This window comes from Salarias fasciatus, chromosome 18, assembly GCF_902148845.1.
Source record: "Salarias fasciatus chromosome 18, fSalaFa1.1, whole genome shotgun sequence".
NCBI lineage: Eukaryota > Metazoa > Chordata > Actinopteri > Blenniiformes > Blenniidae > Salarias > Salarias fasciatus.
This window is the reverse complement of record NC_043762.1, coordinates 10,746,565-10,762,144: the sequence shown is the minus strand read 5'-3', so window position 1 is coordinate 10,762,144 and position 15,580 is coordinate 10,746,565. Positions and strand designations below refer to the sequence as shown.

General features: G+C 47.7%; 1 protein-coding gene across 4 annotated transcripts in view; it reads left to right on the top strand.

Annotated features, from left to right (window-relative positions):
• pard3ab (par-3 family cell polarity regulator alpha, b) overlaps positions 1–15,580 on the top strand; it is a 211,142-nt gene that overhangs the window by 149,188 nt on the left and 46,374 nt on the right. For all 4 annotated transcript variants that reach the window (XM_030115321.1, XM_030115320.1, XM_030115318.1 and 1 more), the window contains 3 exons: positions 326–581; positions 7,233–7,361; positions 12,721–13,011. In XM_030115321.1, coding sequence (XP_029971181.1) covers positions 326–581; positions 7,233–7,361; positions 12,721–13,011 — 676 coding nt within the window. The remainder of the gene's footprint in view (positions 1–325; positions 582–7,232; positions 7,362–12,720; positions 13,012–15,580) is intronic.

Here is a 15,580-nt window from a genome sequence, read left to right as displayed (position 1 = left end):
AAGAATTCTATAACAAAATCCAGAATGTTTCTAAACGCGGGACGTTTTAGCCGGCTAACAGGCCACGGCTCTGTGAAATGGTAGCTAATTCATTGATGTTCGGCAGCTAATTTTTTCCTAATGGTTCCCGTCTCGTCGGAGAACAGGGCTCTTAAATCACGTGTAATGTGGAGTGAAATTGGATTAAGGAAGAGTAATCTCACTCTCCTGATAGATCGACTAGTATGAACCTATTCTTAAACCATCTGTTGATTAAAAAAAATGCATGATTCTCCTGGATGGTTTCTATTTTCTGTTTTTTTGTTGTTGTTTTTTTCGTCTGTAGTGGAGGAGGACACGGAGGAGAGCTCCAGGTCGGGCCGGGACTCGGTGTCCACGGTGGCGGACCAGACGCCGCTGTCCGGCACCGAGAAGCCCCTGGTCAACGGCACCAGCCGCGCCAAAGAGGAGAAGAAGAAGGACAAGGACAAGGGAGGGAAGGAGAAGAAGAAGCAGCAGGAGGGAGGAAAAGACAAGGACAAGGACAAAGACAAGGGAAAAGCCAAGAAAGGGATGCTGAAGGGACTGGGAGACATGTTCAGGTAACGCGGCTCAGCTCTGTTCAGTGAAGAAAGACGTGGTTTAACTCCGAGTGGCGTCAGGCTCCGTCGTCATGGAAACATGATGCTGTGCCAGCGTTTGGACCAACAATGCATCTTTGTATATTTGGGTTGTGCGCTGGTGGAAGAACACCATGAGCTGCTTGTTCAGGGATTTCGTGTTTTTCATCTTTCAAAGACACGAAAACCGATTCCTTCAGTTCCGCTGCGGAGACGGGAGAAAAGCATCATGGGGATGAATATGAGAGGACAATCATTGTCAAAGAGTGAGCGAGAGAGAGGAGGAGAGAGCGAACGTCTCATCTCGCTGTCGGGGGCTGGAATTGCTATTTGGCTCTGCGGGCTGGCGGCCGACAGGGCGCCGTGTCAAACAGGTGCGATCGCTTCTAATGACACCGGTTTACGTTTGGAGGCGCTGAGAGAATCGTGGAAAAGGCGCTCATGATGCTATCTTTGTGGCATTTCTTATATCACCCGAACCTCGACCTTCATCTAACCTCAGCCCAGCTGTGAACCTTCATCTGCTCACATGGAAACGAGTGCGAGGCTCCACATGTTGGGCCACAACAGACAGTTTGAGCCCCAAATGTGTAGTTTGCTTAGTTAGAAAGCGAGCAAAACATGAGACGGGGTTACCACAGGGACACACGCTGCGTTGTACACTGGAGGGTGTCCGAATTCAAGCTGTCTGCCCCCGTTTGAGCCGCTCTGCGTTTACTGGCAGCTCAGAAACGATGTGACTTCGAGTCGATCCGTCTCTGCGCCAAGTCTGGATCTGGTAATTAATTTAAAGGACAAATCCATCAGTAGATGCAGCAAAGTTGAGGAGCGGAGCCAGCTCCTGCAGTATTTCAGAGCGGGGAAGGCTGCAGGATGTACAGTCATCCGTCCCGTACAGTCAGGCCAAAGCAGGTTACACGGGGTCAGCAGAACAAGCCTGGAAAGACACACACACACACACACACACACACACACACACACACACACACACACACACACACAATTGAAAAGCACTAATTACCTTAAATACATGTTACCCAGAGAAAGCCCACACACGAGGGGGAGACGAGGAAAACTCCAGTCAGAAGACCCCCGACCGGACTGGAACCTTCAACCTGCTTCTTCATGCAAACAAACAAGTCTTTCCCTTTGTAATAACTTACAATTTATATCCAAACTCCATTCCGATTCACTTGCAGAACTTTTAATTTTTCTTGCATTGCAATACTTTTTCTGACCGCGCCATGTTTTTGTGCAGCTTCTTAACATGATGGTTTTTAATTGGCAAAACTTTGGCCTGACCTTGCAGAACTATAGCGAGGTCTATATCTATCTCTCCATCTGCTCCAGTTAAGTCTTCACTACCACCTGTGATGCATTTACATTTAATTTAAAGGACTGACCAGCATCCATCGCTTTGACGTCACCTCGGACACACACGTTTACCCAAGCGTTTTGCACTGCACAGCTCCAGATGACAGTGGGTTCTGTTTCATTTCTATTCTAGTCTTTTTGCTTCGTCTTCCTTCTGATCCCGATGAACAGTTGGTTCGGCGCCTCGTTCTGGTAAAAACATGCTGCTTTCTGAGGAAACACGCTCTGCAGGCACTCGGTTACTGTTTCAACCTGCAGTGCTTTTATGACAGATGCGTTTGCTGCTTACTGCAGGTGCGCGCACGCACACACACACACACACACACACACACACACACTCAGACACACACCCAGCTGCTGCTTAGTCATTTAAAACCTTTCAAAATGCGCGTTACAGCCGGACTCAAAGTGCAGCAGCTGTTCATACGGGTGAGAGGAAGCATGTGGCATTCTGCTCGGTAAAGCTAAACTTATTGTGAGCTTGTTTTTCTTAGATGATTCGTGTTTAGTCAGAGATTGCAACACGGAACCAAAGTAACTTCATCGCTTCCCATAACTTTCTTCAATTTATGATAAAAAAGAAACTCACAACTTTTCGATAATTCCGTAGCCTTCGTAGCCTTTTCCTGTTTCCCGCTGCGTTCGATTTCGCCAACCTCCTATATTCAGATGCTCCAAACTGAAAATTCCCACTAACACCTCTGTGAAGTGGCTGACAGGTGATATGTACAGTTTATCAAACACCGCCGCCGCGAGCACTTAGCAACAAATATGTTGCTAAAGAGGAGGGAAAAAAGAGAAGAAAAAAAGAAAAGTGGTTGCAGTTATTTGCATGTTGCTTTTTTAAAGTGCGTGAGAGTGCGAAGCTGTCACTCTACCGACCGCGACGTGAGCCGGCGCCGTCCCCGAGTGGCTCTACAGCGCCAGGAGAGCGGCGCTCGAGTGTCGCCTGAGTGAAGGCTCTCGGAGCGGGAGTGTCGGGCCGGGTGTGGAGGGGGGGGGGGGGGGGGGGGAGGTCTGTTCGAGTCTCTGATGTGCGTCCGTCGTGTCAGGAGGGGCGGACGACGAGTGTGTGAGGCCCGTGTGTGTGTGTCTGTGTGTGTGTGTGATCAACAGAGTTGCCACCGCCTGACCCTCTCATGTCTGGAAGGCCTCACACTCAGTCCCAATCAAAGCATCATTACCATCAACTCCTGCCAACAGCGCGGCCTGCCAGCCCCCCCCCCCCCCCCCCCCCCCCCCCCCCCCCCCCCCGCCCCTCCCCTCCCCCCCCTCCCCACGTCGTCCGCTCCCTCACCGTCTCACTCTGATCATCGCTTGGACTCCCAGGCAGCGCCCGGTCTGTTAGCTTGGCATGTGCGGCGGTGGTCGATGCCCAGAAATTTGAGGGCTGCACTAATTTTGCGTTTGCTCTGCCGTGTGTTTGCGTGTGTGTGTGTGTGTGTGTGTGTGTGTGTGTGTGTGTGTGTGTGTGTGTGTGTGTGTGTTTGCTTGTGTGTGTGTTCTTCCTGTCAGGGATGAAGTGAACAAGCCTGAACTCCAGAATTACAGAGCTATATGCAAACTGTACAGCGTGTCGCAGAAGCCCAACCTGCGATCCGTTTCACGACGCACGCACCCAAATTCCCTGCAAAATGTATTTATTTTCTAATTTTCTGCATAAAATTAGGACAACTGCACGTCTGCGGCCGCTCGCCGTAATAGTAAACATGTTGCATATTACAAAAATGGCCGCAAATGTGAGTGCTGACGCTCTCAAATCGACCATTTCACTGCAGCCGATCATATAAGCTGCAGTTTCTGTAAACAGAACACAGAGGAGCTTTGGAAATGTTCCTTGTTTGAGGCAGTGAGAGCATTTTGTGGCGTCAAAGTGGCTGAACCACAGCTTGATTTTCACTAATGTGACACATGTTGCGGTAAACCAGTAATCCCTGAGTTGAATGCAAAACTTAAAGACTTTCATCAAGTTTTTTTTTTAATTTTTGTTGCCTGACGAGGCTGTAATCTCATTTTGTGCCACACGGTGACGTTCTGAACGACTGGAAACTGTGTCAGCGTGCCGTCCTGTTGGTTGGATTAAAGTCTGGCTCGCTTTGCACAGCATACATCGGGGGTCCTCATAAGCAGGATTAACCGTCCCCCCCCCCCGACCCTCCTCAGAGAGCTGCTCACATATCGTCCTCCATACCTTCCAACATGCTTCATCTCTCGCCAAGCGCTCCTTTATGATCCGATGCCAGCTCGTATCATTAAGAACAGCTGCTGCGATGCTCAGACAATAGAAGAAGCACGAAACACTCAAACATGTGGTGAATCTTTATATTTAATCTGCAACAATCACAACTGTTTGTACTGAAGATTATTTCACATTAATTAGCCTGAATCACCCAAACGTTAAATTTTCTTCTAAAAATGTGCTTTATTCAGATATTTTAAGAGTTTCAATCCGGCTTGGTTTGAAAGCCAGTGAGTTTCACCTCGCAAGTCTGCGACTGTTGTGACTGTTTGCTGAATTCGAGCCGTTTTCGTATTTCTGTCTGCTCTGCATCGAAATATCGTCGCTCTTGTTTCCCTCTCGTTCGTCTCTCTCTCCTCTTCTTGCTTTGCCGCCTTCGAGCTTCGTCGCCGCTCTCCGTTAATGGAGTTGTCGCGCAAAATCCGGCACGCCGTCAGAAGGCGCCCGCAGCTCCGTCGCATACCTGCGTTTTTAAATTCATTAGCGGCGACGCCGGGGAGGTCTCCCGAATTGAATCAGCCGGATCCCCGACGTTTCCTCGGCGGCCCGTCACAGCCTCTTTATCGATGGCGTCCGGGCCAACTGTGCCTGGAATGTGGGATTATTAAACGCCCCAGTGTCACGCTTAATACTCCGTCTCCTCTTCAAAGTTTTCCCGATTCGGTCATAAATCACGACACGTGCGTGTGTGTGTGTGTGTGTGTGTGTGTGTGTGTGTGTGTGTTTGTGTGCGTGAGACACGGGTGTTTTTTATTTAAAAGGCTGTTAATGAAAGTTAGTGGCGTGGAGACGCAAAGTGTCAACCGTCTCTCGTGGTGATAGATCACTCCTGCTCCCGGCGCGAGCGGCGAGCTGTCACTCCCGGCGCTTCAGACGGGCCGCGGTTAGATTAATCAGGTAATGGACCTCAGTTCCAGCCCGGCACACCCCCCCCCCCCCTCTCCCCGCCTCGATCCCATCTTCAGCCTTTTCCTGTTTATCTTTCACACTCTGTGGGATTAGCATGTGTCGTCGGTGCGTTCCTCTCTGAATGAAAAGGATGACTTGTCACCGCGGTTGACAGCCACCGCAGTAGCAATCCACCTTGGTCATTTGTCCGTCTGGCCTGGAAAACGCTAACGACATCGTTTTCGAAATGTTGCTGCGTAAACTCCCAACTTTTCTGAAGCGAAAATGCAAAAACGAAACACCTGTTGCATAAAAGGGGGCCTGATTTCTCTGTTCACTCAATGAATATTTAAAAATCGCGTCCAAAAACCATCAAAATTTGCATTCAGGTTCAATAAAGTCCTCCCTTCCAACAAAGGTAAGTAGAAGCAGGACTGTTTTAAAGTCAAGATCTTCTCAGATCAGGTGGAATTCCAGCGTCTCTGCTTAAAGGATGTCAAATCGGCTTTTCCCATTCCATGCATATTATCCAAATCCTTAAATTGAACACAGTTATACATTATAAGGAATTCATTCCAGCTTTATTCTGACTTGTCTTACATCCTACCTCTTTTTTTTCCTTCTTCAGTATGCGGGATAAAGCACTGAAAACTGCACTGCTTTTGCGAGGGAGCTTCTCATTTCTTGTACAGTTAGACACAATTTGGAAGAAATTCAGATTCATGGGCATTTTCTTTGTTTGCCTCTTGATTAAACAAAAGGAGAAATTACACATATTTTTGCTCGACCACATCAGATGATTGGACGTCGCGTTCCTCAGTAGCCGTGTTTACTCTCCCTTGCTTATTTTGCTTCGATCCACACAAACCAGTGCAAACAGAAGGAGCAGATGCTGAACATGTGCTCTCTGCGCACGTTATTTTCGGTATTTTGGAACTTTATTCCACTATTCCATCAGTAATCGATCCTTATGCTCTGCATTTGGGCCACTGAGTTATGAATTTTCCATATATTTTTATAATTACATTCCTTTGACATTTTTTTTTTTTTAATTTCCTCTTGCCTACCTTTAATCTATCATGCCGTGTTTCTTGTTTCTACACACAAAGTGAAGATCAGATGGTAATTTGCTTCTTTCGAACGTGTCTCATGGATTTGCTTTGTTTTCACTCGGCTTCTGTCTCCATTGATTTCCATGTAAACACGCTCACCTGCCTCACATCTCACCTGCTTTCGTCTCTTCTCTGTTTTTCTCTCCTGAACCTCATCCCAGCAATTCACGCAGTTTCTCTGTAATCCTTTTAAAAACACTCCACTTTGAGGCTTTGATTCCCGCTCTCGCACATTCCTCCGAAGCCCATCTCTGCAGTTCACTTTTGGCTCTTAAAGCTTCATTCAGTGAGTTTCTCCTGCGCCCGTTCATTTCTTTTTTTTTTTTTTCCCCTCTCGTCTTCAACTGTCTTCTGCCTCGTTCATTAACGCGCACACACCTCTTTAGTTTCTCTCGGCGTTGTCTCCTTCGAAGTCGTAAGATACTCTCGGCGGACCAATTTCCCCGTGAATAATCACAGCGGTTCATTGTGGAAGCGAGCGCCGTGCCAAAGTCATTTCTTCAACAGGCTGCAGCTTTATACCGAGTCGATCAAGCTGAAATATCTCTGCAATGGCTCCTATTTCGCCAAGCGTCACTCCCTCCCTATGAATATAATTACCACGATGGGCCGCGTCTACACCGACCCCCCCCCCCCCCCAACCCCCCCAGCTTTAAACGAACCGAATTGGGTTTGAAGTTGTGAGAAGTACTTTTCGAAAGCCTCATCTGTGGGGTTTGATCAACTGTTAAGTCCTTGTCGGCCGTTTCCATTTTCAGCCCGAGCCGTGGAGTCGGGGCTTTCTTTGAGAATCCTGCGAGACGCCTAACAAAGGCGCCCTGGGGAAGCGCTGCCAAACGTGTGGTCCGCTGACCAAAACGGGCCCTTTGAATGAGGCTGTTGAGCATCGCAAATAATCCTTTATTACTAAAGTCACGACTGGAATTGGAAGTTCAATTTGTCATGTTAAATTCAAGCTCGGTCGACATGAGTCCGAAGTAAACTATTGTACTTTGTATTTGTTTGTTTTTTGCGCCTCAGGTTCGGGAAGCACCGCAAAGACGAGCGGCCCGGAGAGAAGATGGACCGCAAAGGCTCCAGCAAGTGGAGGCCGGAGGAGACGCAGGCGTCGGACGAGGAGACGATGAAGATGAGGATGGAGCAGGAGAGGTGAGTCGCGGCTCCAGCAGCGAGATTTTAACGGGACAGATTTGTTTTTTTTTTTTTGTGTTACGACTTTAAAACTGTTGCAGATCGGCGACATGATCTGCAACAGTAATAAGCAGCTCTAATCATTGTCAGGCTATTTGTGTGAGAAATAAGCCTTATTTGGTATTTCCAGCCTTTTTTTTTTTAATAGAAACATGTTTTAATTGCACTGATTATGGTTTCTAAAGATGAAATTAAGTATCCCGCTGGATCAGGAGAGGATGGTTGATCAAATAAAGCAAAGAGAAAACATGCTGACTCGGGCATCTGTTCTCACCTGAATGCGGGATTTATTCCTCGCGCTCGTCTGATCACGGTTAGAGAGTGTTTTTGATCCGGCGTCTGATAATTAAAAGGAAGGCTTCCTTTCATAAACTGCGCGTTTGAAGCTTTGTGAATAAACTCTCTCATGCAGTGACGCCGTCGTCGGATGGCGGGCCAGAACCAAACGGCTCCAAGACGGCGGCTCTGGTTCTCGCGGCGCTCCCTCTCCCTCAGTTCACCAAACTAAATGTCACATGGCACTGTGCCAGGGTTCTTTTTTTTTTTTTTTTTTTTTTTTTTTTTTTGGGAGGGGGGCGGCAGTTTATAAATGCCAAGGCCATTACAGCCTCTGCCAGCTAATTAATTCCCATGCTCTGGGTGTAGGGCAGGAGTCATTACTCCCCACGGTCGCTCGTTATGAAAATTCAGTTTGTATTCTTTCTTCACGCCCGCGGAGCAGATAGTCCAATAATACGATAATGGCGGAGCCTTTATTTTAATTGGCGTAAGGTTAACGCAAATGCCACGTCAGACAGCTCCGTTTGTCGGCTCCAGATACGGTTAAAAGTTCACGCTGGTCCCTCTTTGTGTTAATCCGGCGGCGTTTGGTAGTTTATCAGGTCTGACTTTCGCACGGTTTGACGTCTGAACATCGATTCAGGATTACTGGAGGACAGTAGAGCTAACGAGGACTTTTCCGCTGCAAGTCTTGGTGCCCGGTTCAGATTTCCTGCTTCAGTCCCTTTATTGTTTTGCACTTATTTCATCAAGTGACCCATATCTGATTCTCCAGATTACACCTGCCGACAACGTCAGCAACATCGTGCGTGCACACTTTGTGTTTTAATCCTTAGCGTCACAGTCGAGATGACACACCGATTGGGAGTGAACTATTACAAAAACTAATCAATAGAAAAGCTTCTATGAGCTTATTGAGCAAATATTGACACCGTGCATCAATAAATTTGTGTAATTTTCACAAGTGTGCTTTAAAATCAGTTCGGCATCAGCTATTGAAAACATTTAAAACTTGCTCTCTGAAGGAAAAGACTGGATTCACTGAAGCTGCAAATGCACAGATTTAGGCTGCAGGTCAGAGGTCATCGGTGAAGGCAAGAGCTGTTCGTCATAGATCAACATCAGGTGTCTTTCTCCTTGAAATATTGTATTTGGACTTTGATTATTCCTCTGTGCCAGAACACGCTCTAGTTGTTTGCTGTTTCGATGTGTGTTTTTCTTGACTGTAAGCTGGACAGACTCCTGAAGAGGTTTGCAATAATAATCAGTTAGTTTGAGTGATAATAGGCCACTGACACCTTCAGTGCTCTCTGATGCATGAGGTTCATACTGCGGCAGGTGGTCTTAATGTTATGGCCGGTTGCTGGTCGTGTTGAATTCCAAGTGATCGTATCTGTTTCTTCAGATTCAGGATGAAACCTAAGCAGTCGGCGGTTGTTTCCTTTGTTTATTTGCTTGTTAGTGTTTTCCCTCGTGGAGTTCTGAGGGCCTGGAGCACCGGAGAGGATCGTGGCGAAACTGCAGGCGTGGAACCAGATTAAGCGAAGGTGGTTTCTCACTTCCACCGAGCCTGAAACACCTCCAGACTGCCAGGCCGTCCTCTTTAAGTCCGTGCATTCATTATTCTGTTCAGCCCGGGGTGTTTGACTCACTCCAGCCGAGCGCGGCCCCGGAGCGCGAGCGCTCCTCTCCTCTGTGCTGAACCGGCGGCTGAGATGCAGCGACGCCGAGCGGCCGGGACCCCCGCCGAGCGGCCGGGAAGACTTTTGGCTGCTCTGGTGTTAAACAAGAATCCAGTTAGCTGTTTCGCTGGGCCGCCCTCCCAAGGAGAGCCGGGAGCTTCGGCACCTCGCCGCAGAGCGGATCGATCGGCCGCTGCCAGAGGCAACGCTTAATCCAGCTGTGATTGACTAGATAGATGGATTTCCTCACAGGTTTAAGGCTCGGGTCTCGCTGGAGTCCGAGCTCAAGCCAGACGGATGAATCCAGGCAGGCAGTTCAGAGTCGGAGGATACGGTGTTCAGTGATTTAAACAAAAAGAAATCACTTGAGAGCGTAGCTTTCTACTGTCTCTCAGTGATTTTCTGAAGCTCCGCATCAGTCGTGTTGTATCTTAGAAGAACCTGCTGTTTCATAGTCATTACAAATATAAAAAGCTTTTATTTGTGCCTGTTTTTAACTGAATTTAAAAATATTCCTTTTTAGTCATTAAGTTGTTGTTGTGTGTGCATATCTGTAGAGGTGTGTGTATATTAGTGTCTATTAGTGGATATATATTTTTAAACATTTAATTTTATTCAATTTTATTTCAAATTTTTGTTTCAAATCCACCTGATTCCAAATTACATAACCATAAAAATTCTTTTTAATGAATTAAACAAACATGTTGTCCTGCGGTGGACACATAAATAAATGGCCCTAATGCCCGTTTTCATGCTTTCCTGGAGAGTTTTTCGTGAAGTGCCTCCAGTCACTGCTCTCCACACTGAGCCTGTCTCAGGACTGGCTTCTCCTCTGTTGAGCGATCGCAGTTTTTCTTGAGCGAATCACGGAGCTTTGGCTTCGGCGACTGTTTGAAGAAGCGGCCGCCGCTTTCTTTTTGCACGGGAGGCGGCGCCGTGTTGCACTTGTTGTGCGCCGGCATTGCGAGGAGCGTGCCTGAATCCATTTGTCTCGGTGAACTTTCCCTGACCCCGAAACCGGCTCAGCGCCGCCGCTGCTCTTGGAGGAGAATCGCTGCATCGGCTCCAGAGCACAATGCATTCTTGGACGATACCATCTGAAAGATAACTTCTTGTGTTTTTTCTGCGCTGCTTGGCGTGACTGTGCAGATAATCAATACTGTCCTGCGCTCCACATCCCAGAACAGAAGAAGCGGCCGGAGACCCTCGGCGCCAGTTCATTAAACATTTTCTCCGGCCGTGTTATCAGAGGGGAGAGACTCTGAGCGGCCACCTTATCCTGCTCGGACCTTCTCCCTTCATGTACTTCCTGCCTTTCACTGCGGGCTGACAGTTGTGTCAGCGCCGCCGCCGACTACAGTCGCACATAATGGACCATTGTTCTGGCTCCGTGTGGCAGAAAGGTCACTCGTCCAATCCATTTCTTCTGCCTGTAACGTCCCGTCCCGCCATTCCTGGACCCTTTTATCGGCCGTCTCCCCCTCTCATTCTGCGGCGCTCTCTTCCTGTTCGACCTCCGACCCCCGTCCTCCCTCGCACTGTTTGTCTTGGTCGTGCTGAACATATTGTCTCTCATCAAGGTTAATGGTTGGAAAGAAAACACCGTTTCACTGGCATAAGTATTTTGGGATTGGGGGGGGGGGGTAATGAGCCCCCGGTGCGATTGTGAGGCAGATTTAGCAGCGCTGCCTTTTAAGGGCTTGTCGATGGAGAATTTTTCTAAGTTTTTTCCTTCATCTGATGCGTAATCGAGCCTTTTCTGTTTGCGACTCCACAAAATGTGTCCGATCGGCCCCGTTCTCGTCGAGCGGTGGATGGAGAGCCGCATCCTTCCTCACTCGGCGCCCCGCTGACCCGATCCGCCGAGCAGGGAGGCGGGGGGGGGAAGGCCAGGTGCTGGATTGGGATGTCTGGCCTTATCTTATCAGCCGCTGCGCCTTGTGTCTTACAATCAGCAGCCGCCGCTGCTCCTGCCGCTGCAGCTCTCTGATGGAAAACACTGCTTTTCCTCCGGGTGTAAAGATAGATTCCTCAAGGGCCCCCTGCTTCCTTCTGCACTGTTAGATAATTGCTGAGTCCACAAATAGCAGAGACACACCGCGCACATTTGCAAACGTGTGCTGTTGCTCCAGTAGGCGTAGTTTCACTTTAAACATAGTGCAGGTGTGGCGGGGAGCTGTTAAAGTCATCAATGATTACATTTTTTTAATAATAAACCATCCTGGCCCCAGACTTTACTTCTTTTTTTTTTTTTTCTTCTTCTTATTTCTTTAAGATACATTTTATGCTCTCCGATGGGGAGCCTTCCCTTCCAGACTCATTGTTTCATTATGCACAGCATGCAAATTTCTCAGGAAGAGAGGCTTTTCAGATTTGAGCCACGCTGAGTTTTTCCAGCGAAGTCGCACCCCCTGCCTTCGCCTCCGCCGCCCGCCGCTGTCCCATTCGCTTTCCCGCCGCCATTAAGGAGGGGGGGGGGGGGGCGCATAAAAGAGAGCGGTGCGATAATTGGTAGTTGTAAAGCTCTGATAATTGGCAAGGCAGTAATTACAGGCCCGCGCGATAGGTAGTCCCCCCGCTGTAGAAAATGGTGTTGCCAGTTATTCAAAAGATAATGGCTTGAAGAGAAAGAGGGAGTGTGTGTGTGTTTGAGTTGTCGTGCATGTGACAGGAAGATGTCAGAGGTGTGTGTGGGGAGAAGACAGAAGGGCGAAAGCATGTTAGCTTTAGATTAGCTGCACCCGGTGAATACAAAGTGCTTCCGTAGTGTCGGATATTATGGCAGCCAGAGACGACGGTACGTTGTTTATGGTTTTATTCAGTGGGGATATAGAAGGATAAATAATGGACTCCACACCGCTGCTTCTTAGAAAGGGACAATAAACAGTCCGGTGGTTTGTCTGGGGTGTCTTTTATGCGCCGGCTGAGGTTTGCAGCGTCTCTCAGCTCGAGTGCGTGTTTATACAGACCTGCTCCGCGAGATGCTGCAGATTTATCGTCACCGTATAAACGTTTGACGCATCGCAGAAGGCTGCGTTATTAGCGATAAATGATATTTTTCATGCATTATGCATTCACTGCCTGCATGTCAACACATTTGGCCAAACGGATGGGGCCCTTCCGACCCGGGCTCGGATGAAGCCGGGTCGTATTTTTCTTCATTATTACACCGTTACATCATGCCGGGTCAAGAAGGAAGCATAAAAATGTCGAGACGGCGACTGAAACACTGAACTACAGACACGCCTGTGATTTAAAAAAAAAAAAAAGCTTCCCAGCTCTGGATGTGTGTTAGCGTTTGGTCTAAGGAGAGAAAGAGCACTGTTATTTGTGACCGTCGTCTCCGTCTTCGCCAGGATTCAAGCCAAGACCCGGGAGCTGCGGGAGCGCCAGGCGCGGGAACGCGACTACGCCGAGATCCTGGACATGAGCCGCTCGCCGGAGCGCTCCTCCGAGGAGGACCACCCGTACGCCGGCGTCAACAACAACGCCCTCAACAGCTCGGTGGACAGCGGCCACAGCCGGCCCCACAGCCCCCGGGACGACCAGCAGCAGCTGCACCACCCGCACCACCAGCACCAGCACTCCGACACGCTCTACGCGCCAGTCGGCAAGGCGCGCGGCGACCGGCCTCCGTCTGCAGACAGGTAGGGAGGGAGCCCCGACACGAACCCTGACATGCTGTTCAATGCCATCAGACTCGTATTCCGGAGCGGTGTACCTGTAGGCTGCCAATCACGTTCCGTCCTGATTTTCCAGAAGGCGGGCGGTAAATGTCAGCGAGCCGCCGCGCACGCAGCGCCGTGCGCGCCCCTTTTGAATATCCGTCTACATCCTGCTGTTTCTCCCCTGACCTTTCTGCCTCTCATCCCGTCTTTGGGTCTTCGCTCTGTCTCGTGGATTTGAGCCTTTCGGTTTCATTGCGTTTCTGTTGTCTTCAAGTTAAAGCAGGGGTGTCAAACATAAGGCCCGGGGGCGAAAACCAACCCTCAAAAACCGCATTCACTGGACGTTTCACTGTATTTTGCCTCTAAAGTTGGGCTTTATGTTGAATTTGCAGTAATTTTTGGTTTTAATTATCCAGATTTGAAAGGTACAGTTGTTTTCATCATATATTCTCTACACCACAGCAAAGAAACACTATAAAAATGAAGGTGATTAGGGTTGGTATTATTTTTGTCATGACTACACAGATTTTAATTCGCTCTGATTGAGTTAATATGAACACGCAGAGGAGTGATCTCCACCTGGTCCTCAGTCTAATGACCGAGCTCCTCCAAAAGCCCAATAAAGAGCCTCTCATTGATTTTTACTGCTCCTTCAGGGACATTCCCAAAATATGAAGCCAGGCCCCACCTCCCCCGACCGGCATTTGCGACCCTCAGAGTGATGTTTTAATCCCTTTAATTTTAATGTTTCGACCCGCGTCCCCAAAAAGGCGGGCGCAATCTGTAAAGTGTGACTAAAAATGGCCGCCGCCGTCGTTCTTCCCCGGAGTGATTCACGCAGCAGACAGCTGTCAGTCGTCTCTCCTCCTGAAACGGCCTCTGTGGCGTTCAGACACTCTGAGATCTACTGCATGACCGGAAACGAAGCTCACTGCATCGAGAGCCGGATCGCTCTGAGCTCCCGCGCTGCCGCGATCAATGAACTCCGAGATGGATTTGGGAAACTTGAAGCCAATGGAGAAAATGTGCAGCGCAGCAGAAACGCTGCCTGTGCAGCGCGAGTGTGTTTCGCGCCTCCCCAGATGGCCCGGGCAGCCTGCCCGGCTCCTCCGACGGCGCCGTCGCTCCCATCGATTCAGAATTCGCCGCGCTGCTGTTGTCACTTCCTCTTTTTTTAGATATGTTGCCGAGTTAAAACCACCGAAGATAACATATGAGCCCTGGAGATGTGGATTTAACTGTCTAGTTAGCTTGTAAGCTATCATATTTTTCTTATTTCCCAGATTATTACTTCTCAGGGGTGGATGAGTTTTCTATAAATGCTGCCACCTTATTAACCCACAACAAGCAAACGGCGTTGCACCAAAACCACTTTCATGAGATTTTATTTATTTATTGCTCATTATTTGTCACTCAATTTATTCAGCAAGGAAAAAATCCAAGTATTCAACACTTCCAGTTTATTAAAGTGTCTCACACACAGGCAGAACATGCAAACTCCACATCAAAAGGCCCGCGAATCAGACTCATCCTGTTCCTCAGTTATGATTCCGCTCGGCCGTTATGAAGTCCTCTGATGAGACGAGCGGCTCGTTCTCTGACTCCGGTTTCATTTAATTTTAATGGAATTCCAAGAAAACAACATAATGAGGAAGACATTTCCGTTTTCTGACAGTTTGAATAAATAAAGGAGCGTTTAGTTAGAGATGGACTGTTGCAGCTCGACTGTGCTAAATTTGGAATTTCCCCGCTGTGAGGCTAATAAAAGAAGATGTGATCTGATCTGAAAGTTTTTAATATGTCGCATCAATCAGGACTTTCAGACCTGTTTCAATCTTTTTACTGTATTTGGTTTCTTTTTGTTAGAGCTCTGTGTCTCAATAAGACTGAATGAGATTTATATAGGTGAGATTCACTTGTGGCGATTATTAGATTCACCTAAAAATAAATACTGATGAAGACTTTTTAAATCTTCACATCTTTCTTTAACCTCTCCATTCATTAAACCACAGGACATTTAACTCTTTAGGATGAAAACAAACACCACGTTAAGCCATTTTTAGATGATGAAATGTTATAAAGAATTTTAAAAAATAAAAGCCCCAAAATTGTATGTATTTCATCATTTTTGCAGCAAATCTGAAAAAAAGTTTCACTGGATTTCAATTAAAGATGATTGAGTATTATTATTCTGCAAAAGAATTCCTTTTTTTTTTTTTCTTTTTTTTTTTTTTTTTTTTTTTTTTTGCAAAAACTTTTTTTCATTTTGGGAAAAATCTGTCAGAACAGTCCAGTGTATTTTCAGGCAGGTTCCATTGTCATTAATATATTCAGGATAAATGCAATCTGTAAATTTAGGCACTGCTGACGCAGCGTTGTAGGTGAAAGTGCATCATTTTGGAGCTTTGGACAAAGTTTTGAAAATGGACCATTTTTGGATTAAAACAAGCGTGGTCTCGCTGCGTCAGAGGCAGAAGACTCGCTGTGATTCCAGGATTTCTTCATCCAGATACTACGTTACATTCCCAAATGCCCCCAAACAGAAGAA